Source organism: Aphelocoma coerulescens, chromosome 12 (genome assembly GCF_041296385.1).
Source record: "Aphelocoma coerulescens isolate FSJ_1873_10779 chromosome 12, UR_Acoe_1.0, whole genome shotgun sequence".
NCBI classification, from domain to species: domain Eukaryota; kingdom Metazoa; phylum Chordata; class Aves; order Passeriformes; family Corvidae; genus Aphelocoma; species Aphelocoma coerulescens.
This window is the reverse complement of record NC_091026.1, coordinates 4,491,821-4,500,850: the sequence shown is the minus strand read 5'-3', so window position 1 is coordinate 4,500,850 and position 9,030 is coordinate 4,491,821. Positions and strand designations below refer to the sequence as shown.

At 45.5% G+C, this 9,030-nt stretch overlaps 1 protein-coding gene across 5 annotated transcripts in view; it reads right to left on the bottom strand.

Annotated features, from left to right (window-relative positions):
• Positions 1–2,544: 2,544 nt before the first annotated feature.
• Positions 2,545–9,030, bottom strand: part of DCAF1 (DDB1 and CUL4 associated factor 1) — a 48,769-nt gene continuing 42,283 nt past the window's right edge. For 4 of the 5 annotated variants that reach the window (XM_069027388.1, XM_069027387.1, XM_069027386.1 and 1 more), the window contains exons 23-24: positions 5,929–6,184; positions 2,545–3,522 (exon numbers count right to left, since the gene is read on the bottom strand). In XM_069027388.1, coding sequence (XP_068883489.1) covers positions 3,464–3,522; positions 5,929–6,184 — 315 coding nt within the window. In that variant the 3' untranslated portion in view covers positions 2,545–3,463. Of the gene's footprint in view, positions 3,523–4,212; positions 4,269–5,928; positions 6,185–9,030 lie in introns of all 5 variants that reach the window. The other variant, XM_069027390.1, reaches the window with a different exon arrangement.

Sequence of the window (9,030 nt, the reverse complement as noted above, 5' to 3'; positions counted from 1 at the left end):
AAGGTGCTGGGTAAGGCAGTGCTGGGGGCTTGTTTTTGGGAGGATGGTGCCTTTGAGCCTGGTACAACAGGACAGTAAGATGGTCATGGCAGGGTAATGGTGTCTGGCTCCTTGGGGTGATCTGAAACTCGGAGGGGGAACAGTGTGTCATGGTGGATGGGCTGGTCTGAGAGTGTTAGTGCTTAGAGTGAGCTACCCCATTTTTTATTCTAAGCACCCATTCAGCAACCATTGTCTTACAAGGCCTCTTTAACAGCAGTTGCTGGCTGTCTTTCCTACTGAAACGGATGAGGGCTAGCCCTGGATGTGCTCTGACCAGTGCTGAGGAGCCTCAGTCACTGCCCTTAGCTACACTTGGCTTTGTACCTTGCTCTCCCAGTCCTGGCCTATGGCAGATTTTTTAACCCCAGCCCTGCAGGGATGTGCTGCTCCCTCCCAGGGTGCTGGCAGGGCATTCCACAGGCTGTGTTCCATGGAAGGGTGCTGCAGTGCACCAAATGGGCCAAGCAGTTACTCAGGTCCCAGAGCAGTGAGGACCACGCTGACAAGAGGACACAGGCTGTGCTGGGCTCATCTGCTCACATTGTGGGAGGAAACAACCTCCTCCCTGCTCCCCTCTGGTGCAGAGGGAGGAGTATGTCTTAGCCAGCTGGCAGGACATTTAAATCTCCTTCCACCCCCTAAGCCAGGGTCTGTAACTGCTGCATAGAAGAAATACTGTATGGCACCACATCAGCCACGTGCTGTGAATATTCCAGAAGATTATAGGATTCTTTCCAAGCAACATGCTTTTAAATAGATTAAATCATGATGCCAGGGTGGCAGGTGATTTTCCAAATGCTGAGAATTCTCCCCGTCCCAAGCAGCTGCAGAATTATGGCCTGACAAAAACAAAATGATCCCTGCTAGTCCCCAGTTCTGAACCCCACTTTCCACCCAGGTTGGTGCAGTCACCTGTTCCCCAGCACTCTTCAGTGAGACCCCCAGAACTAAGGCAATAGCATGGGCTGCAGGCAGCTTCCCCAGGTGTGTATTTAACTTCAGAGAGGCCAGGTCTGCTCGGGATAGGGGCTGGGGGGCTGCTTCAGCAGTTTTGGGGGGGGGGGGGGAGGGTGACCTGCAGGCCCTGCCTCCTTCCCCACAGGGTAAGGCCCAAACCCACTCCCTTTGGCTCTGTTCAGAGGTTAGGGCAGGTGTGGGAGTGGAGGGATGGCTCATATACTTACAGCACCTCAGGTTCGTCAAATGCATACACAGGAACTCCATCCCAGGTGTTTTGGTTCTGTCTCACAAAACTAGCTGGTAAATTTCTCCAAAACAGCCAGGCCCAAATCAGCAGCAGATGCAGCCAGTTACAGCTGGGATATAATGCCAGAACAATATATGGACAGCTGGCACTGCATCTCCCTGGAAGCAGTAGCTGAGTACATGCTTTTTTTTTCCCTCCTCCTGAGCTGCACATTTTTCTATGGTGAAGCTGGGTAGGATGGTTTCTGGTAAGGCAGGGGCTACTTCCGCAGCTGTTGGGTGGCATATCCAATTTTCAATCCCCTCATTTAATCAGAATGCTTCTCCAATTGCTGGTCTTAAATGCTGTAATAATCACAACTTGCTCATCTTTATCGACTCTGTAGGGTACAATTATCCATTTTAAGTTGCAGCAGAACCTTTCTTTTTAATTATTAACAAGGAGCCCTGGGTAAGTGCATTAAGTACATGCAGTGCTGGAGGGGAAATAAAGCTATCCCTTCTTTCAGTTAAAAAGGAAATCCTTCCTCTTCAAGCAGTAAGACGTTGAGCCTTAGTGGAAACGAGCAGTTCTTGGTGGAAAACTGGTTGGAGTGTCAAGGAGTGAGAAGTCTCCAGTTCCCTGTTCTGCCTCACACCCTATTCTGAAAAGGGCCAAAACAGAGAAAGGTTTAAAGGGTGAGTGGATGTTATCTGAACACCTGGCAATAAACAGCACAGTCGTGGCCTTGTCCAGGCAAGCAGAGAGCACCCTCACGTGCCAGCTCTGAGCACAGGCCCAAGCTGCACAGCTGGGTGCTGCACCGTGAAGTAAAACACTCCACTGCCATCTCTTCCTCCTGTTCTGAGGGCAGGGCCTCCTGTCATGCCTCAGCAGGATTTGCCCTCTGCCCCAACAGCCACAGGGCAGCCTGGGCAATGCCAAACCACAGGAGGAAGCCAGTGCTGCTCCCAGCTCCTGGCACACCCTGGGAGATGGGGAATTCCCTGCCTGAACTGCAGTGGACACTCCAGAGCACCTCCCCACACAACCACAGCCCTGTGGCATCATCCAGCTCCCACTCAGTGGTGAGGATGCCACTGAGAATTCCAGGCTGTCAGGCAACCCAAGGGATCAGACTGGAACTCACAGCCACTGTGCCATGGCCAGGCTGAGCTCCCAAACCCCGTTTCCTTTGCCCTTCCTTACTGCAGCCAGGTTCCAGCTACACCTGGCTGCTCTCAGCCAAGCCCTGCAGGCACATGGAGCACTGCTTTTGCATGGCTACAATTCACAGCCATACACACAGACAGGACTTGTATTTAATTTTTTAATAAATACACTTTACATTAAAGAAAAAGGCCTTCAATTTGCAGTTTCCACACAGAGGGCAAGAGGGAAAAGAAAAAAAAAAAAGAGAAAGAAAGATTAAAAAACTTGAACCACAAAGGGCAGGAGGGAGAAAAAGGGCTCAAACTTCGATCCCAGATTCCCATGTCTTCAGGAATACCAGGCTCTGACTAGGCCCACCCAGGATTTCAGCCTCCCACTACAGCTGGTATCACAGCGCAAATCTACATTAGCAAACACCCCAGGGGCTCTTCCCTGGAGGACAAAAGCATCTGGAACACACTGGTGCATTAGCAGGTATAACACCTGTAGTTCTTCTTTTTTAAAAATAAAATCATATTTAAAATAAAAATATTCTCACTCCTCAACAATATTAGAAACCATGATCCTCTTATTTCACTTAGTAGTTGCATAAATTTTAATTTCTTTTAATTTTAAACAATTTTTCTCCCCAAACCTACCCCATGGTAACAAGGTACTACAGGAATACAAAGGTCTCCCCTCTTTACTAGAACACTTGCCTTTTTTTTTCTTTTTTTTTTTTTTTTATAAAACTATTTCTGTTCTTTAGGAAAGAACTTTATACAAAGAAAATATATTGTGAAATATCTTCAGAAGTTTCCTTGAAGAGTCATCTCAGCCTAAAATAAAAAATAAAAAAAAAAAAGGCAGAGAGAAATGAGGCCTAACCCCAGGTCTCTTTATTGAGACTTAGCCCCAAGCCTCAAAGTGACTCAAACCAACACAGCGGATCGGCAGGAGATCCTCAGGCTCTCCCAGGATAAGTAGGGCTGGGGTGCTCAGAGTCGGGTTCCAATTTGGTCTCTGGTCTTCTGCTGGGAAGGGAGCGTTGTCTCCTGCCCACACCCCGCCCGCAGCCGCTCCTCACTCATTCAGGGACAGGATGATGTCGTCCTCCAGGTCGGAGTTATCGGAGCTATCGGCTGCAGAGGAGACACATGGGTTATGTTTGGTTTGTGGCAGAGGCACTTGACCAGGCACAGGAGATGGTCACCCCTGCCAGCACCATCAGTGCTCCAAACCACTCAAAAGCAGCCAGGAAATCTGCACCAGAGCTTTCCTTCCCTGCTTAAAACAGAGGCTCAAGGAGAGCAGCTTTAGCAAGTGCAGCTCCTATGAGCTGGCAGGTTTTTCCCCTGACAAGGTGGGGAGGACACCAGCAGAGAGCTGCCTGCACAACTTCCTGTGCACAACAAAGGGCAACAGCTCTTCATGCCAGGGGCTGGACAGATGTGGCAGTCGTTCCTCACAGCTGGACAGTGCCACCAGCCTGGCCCCTGCATGATGTGCACAGGGTAATTCCTCATGCAGTGAGTTGGACCCCACTAAGGTGGAAGCAATCCACGCATTCAACCCAGAACCTTCCTCTAGTAACTCAAAGGTTTCTGTACTGAATTTAACTACAGGTCACTTACTAAAGGTGACCTGTAATTTGTGCTTTTCCTGGTTTTCTTCATTGTGGTGCAGAATAAAGACATGAGGGGATTTACCAGAAGCAGTCACACACGCATACACACACTTGCTTTTTATCTTAAAACATAAGATCTCTCCTCCCTCAGTTGTGCAAGAAGGAAGTGGTAGCAGCTCTGGCAGCAAGAGGGCTCCTGCCTTACCTTAGAGGTGGTGTTGGTTCTTTTTCTTATGCGAATTCATTGGATGCAGCAGATAACTGGGTGTTAAAAATAGTTAAAAAGAAAAAAAAAAAAAAAGACACCAAGACTTCCACTTAGCCATCTCAGTAATGGGGATCTCTAAAATGCCTGTTAAGGTAAGAAAGACCTTCCGGAAGGTTTACTCCTTCTCAGATGCTACCCTTAGGGGGAAAAAAAACCACAGGCAAGCAGAGAAGGCACAAACCCTTTCCCCCAACCCTCCTCCCTGAAGATCAGCCAGCTGCCTTTCCACTGTGATCAGCAAGGGATGCTCCATCTCACCATCCATGGGACTGAGCCTAAGCTGAGGGGTCATCAGTGCTCCCAGAACAGCCACAGCCACATTGGGTTGCTGGAACACCAGCCACTGCTGCAGCAGCTACACTTACACAGTAAGAGGGAAAGAAGCACAAGCAAGATACCAATCCAGAAACTCTGGAGAAGAGAAGCTGGGAAAGTTGGAGTTTTGGGGGGGTTTTGTTGGGTGTTTTTTTTTAACCCCAGAGAAAAGCTCTGAGAAAGGATCTCCTCACTATTGCCCAGTTCACCACATAACCTTCCAGTTCTGAGCTCTATGTCTGCAAGTAAACCTGACTGCAGTAAGCTGCTTGGCATAGTTAGTTTGCACAGACCTGCCTGGAAGTTGCCATTTTGGATTACAGAAGAGGAATCAGAACCCAGAGTCCTTAAAAATGACTGAGCTACATTTCCACGGAAGACATGGATGAGTCTGCCAGTCACATCACTGCCCACGAGGGGCCTGCCATGCTTCATCCTCCAGCACACTGGCAGGGAAGCCTGATGTGAGAGCTGAGATGGGAACCAATCTCCCATCACTGCAGGACTTCAAACACCTTGCACACCGTAATTACTCATCCTTACCAACCTCTTAACTTAAGGTAACTATATTATGTCCATTTTTACAGCTTGAAAATTAAAAATAACTAAGTGGTTTGGCTACACATACTCAAAAATTGTGCTGCAAAACAGGGAACAGAATCTGGTGTCACAAATCCCAAGTCTGATGCTATCCTGCTCACCTTCTTTCTTGTGAAGCATTTTTCCAAATTTTATTGCTACATAAAAAGTTCAGACCTTTCCTTCTTATACACTCATACACACACACTTCATATTTTCAAATCACTGTATTTGCAGAATGCCAGCAAAAGAGAACAATTTAAATTATATTCCAAAAGTTATGTTAGCTTTAGAATCCTCTAATAAAGGAAGTGAAGTCAGAAATGCCATGTTAGCTTTGCACTTTAAGCAATTGCAAAAGAGAAAGAACAGCACCGAGGATCAAAAATGCTTCTCTGTCCTTACAGGCTCACATGAGGCAGAGAGGACAGGTGAGGTAACAGTTAAACCTGTGTCCCCTTGAAAGGCAGGACAGGCAAGCCATCAGACAAAGCTTCTTCACACAGAGTTCTCACACACACACACACACCTGGGAGCACTTGAAGAAAGGAGATATCTCCTTTTCCAGAATGCACACTTGGTCTCTCACATAAGAGCTGCTTTTACCAGCAGATTACTGAGAGAGGCCACAGGTGAACAAGCACGATGATGGTCTGTGACTCACACCAACAAGGGACAAGTCAGTTAAGTCATTTCAGGGGAAATTTAGATGCTGCCTCTTTGTCAGGACCTTAAGCAGCGGATAAGGCACATACTTACTATCTCCAAGAATCAGCTCAACTTCCTCATCAGCATCAGAATCTTCATCTTCACCCTCATCTCCCTCTTCCAGGAGGTTGGCAATCTCCTCATCATCGGAGGGAGAAAAGTCATTTTCTCCATCCTCACCAGCATTCTCGTTGTTCTCATCCTCCTCCAGCTCAGCCTCCAGCAGCTGGTCCGTGTCTAGTTCATCAAGGTCATCTGTGTCATCATCATCTTCATCATCATCTTCTTCCTCTTGCTCCTCTTCCTCCTATAAAGACAGCAAAAACAGTCCATTGCAGACATTAAGATACATGTAAAACGGAACAAGAGTAATTAAAGAAAACCTATAGTTTTCACTTCTCCCCATATCCAGCCACCAAACATAAACACTCTCCCATCACCCATCTAAGCACTCTCTCCACAGCTTCAGAGCATCACACATGCCAGATCACCTGCAGGTCTGCAAAGTTTTAACTGCAAAATGCTGCTGAAAACAGGGACCATTGGCTCAAGCTCCTCTCCGGGACTGGCCACCAAGACGTGTGACCACAATGCACCCTTGAGAAGGACATGCAGTAAGACCTGTTAATCCATGGCTTTGTTGCTAGTCTTGTGCAAACTGCTTTAGTTTCAGCAGGACCAAAACCTCCACTTGACATCAAGCCACATGCACCTTCAGTCTCTGTCATTCCCATTTGGATGAGGTGTAAAATGTAGGGAAGGATACTTTTAGCCAAGGCCAATCCCTGAATCACTCAGCTTCAGATGAAAGAACTGTTCAAGGCAGCTCAGAAGTCTCACCTTTGGTATTTACCTGTGGATCAAGATCTTCCTCTATTAAACCATAAGAATTTGCATTCAGTAAAGCAACTGAATTCCTCATTGTACAGACAAAATCCAGCAATCTGTGTGTAGTGGATAAGACTGAGTGGGAAGGAGCTGTAACAGTTCTACCCTTCTTCCAGACAAACTGCCATCACAAGCCAAGCTCCAGGGTGTTCCAGGACTGAAAGAAAAGTTTCAATCCACCTGCACATCTCAGTCACTGCCTGCTTCTCTAACAGAATGCTCTCAACTCTTTCAGCCCTAATTGCCCCTTTGTTTTGGGAGGAGACACATTCTGCAAAATTAGGAAGCAATTAAGATAGATATCTAACAACCCACTTCAAGGGTTCCTTTGGTCCTCAAGCTTACCACACTCCCACTGAGCTGTTTAGACTGCTGCCTTTTCAGATCTAAAGGGACAGAGGAAAGTCCTTTACTGTCATCTCCCCAACCTACTTTTTCTTCAGTCAGTGCTATAAAAAACCACCACACCCACACAAATCCAACATCTGTCACAGGCAAGAGAAATAAAGACAAAAAGCCTGAGTAAATTGTATTGTTTCTTCACTTGCAAAAGGCAGCCAAGTCTTCACTGCTGACCAGAAGTGCCACGTTATTAAATGCAGATTACAGTATGAAAGCAATGGTTTGCTACATAGTTTATGAAAGAGCTTATATGAAATACAAAATTAAAACCAACCTGTATTAAAGCCTGTGCTTATTTCAAGCAATTGCAACTTTACTTTGAGTCAGTGAGTCCTCAGATAAACAGACATAATTGTATACATACTGGGAGAGGAAGTATCTTACTTGCAGTTCAGTTTTAAACTGCAGTGCCATACTGGGTATAATTTTCTATAAAATATACTCAATTGAGTATAAAAGCTTTACCTTAATAATTTGTATTTATTTTTGTTAAATGCAGTATCTGCAGAGAGACCAATGTCTTAAATTTTATTACTCTATTCAGAATTGAAAAGCTGATTAAAAACCAAAAAGGCAGGAGAGTTTATTTTCATTTTTCATTGTCTAAACAATTTCGAAGCAGAAAAGAGATATCAATTTATTCAAAAATCTTAGAAAAATTAAGCAAAGTTTCTCAGTGTCTGGAGATAGAGACACACCTGTAGACATTGGGAAAAAAGTATGTTGTCTGCAAGATTCATTTAGAGTCCATGTCAGTAAAAACTGAAGGATGCTGAAATTAGTTAGGTCTCTTCTTTGTTTCTACATCTGTGGAATTTCTGAAAGTATTCTTTTCCTAAATATCTAGTCCACAAGGACTCAAAATGTCAAAACTACTAAATTTGATAATGTTTCATATGTAATGTATTTATTGGAAATTGATTTACTGTTTCATCAACATTCTAATTCAAGCTTAAGGCAAGGCATTTATACCAGTATCACCCTTCAAATACAGGATGAAATGAAATGTAGTTGCATAGAGCTAAAAATCCCTTCTGGCTGACAAGGGTAAGAGCCAAATTACACAGAAAAGTTGTATACTTAGCTGCAAATTAGCTTTGAAGAGTTATACCAACCAGTGAAGAAAAAATAATTTGTGAAAATACAAGCAAGAACTGAAATGCTTCCACTTTCACAGTTTAAATTACTTAATCTGAAGTTGGTGATTATAGTCAGGCCACATTCATTTAAAAACCACCTAAGAACAGTAAGATGAGATCAAAATTATACCTGTCCTTGGTAAAACAGAAAATAAGTGTGTAACTCATGCTACAAGAAGTCACGCGTGCATGTGAGTGTGACACGTGCAGTGACACCCTTACAGAGCTGGAGGGGTGACACGTGACAGGATTCAAGAGGAGCATCTGCCTCAGTGAGGAGGAAACCTGTACCATGTCATGTTTTAAAGAACCCAAACACGACTTGGCCACTGTGAAGCTTCTGCTAAGCTACAGGCAAATAAATTCTGCCTCAGCTTGTGAGCCAAGCCAAGCACAAGCTCTGCAGGCCCAGCGCAGCATTCCCGGCTGGAGCAGACGGCTTCACACAGAGCCTGGGGACAGCTCTCCAAACAAAGCACCCGGAGCTTCTGCTCCCAAACCCAACCCCTGGGACACACAGCTAAGGAAGGGGTGAGGGAGTGCCAGCTGCAGTCTAACACCACCACATGTAAGTGATATCCAGGCTGTTCATGAGGACCCAGGATAAATCCTCACGAGAGACCAAACCTGTCTCATGTAAGGGATCCCTATGTAGGTAGAAAATGGCACCTTCCCCAAGGACTCAAACAAGCACACTGAGTAAGAGCAGAGGAAAAAATCCTTG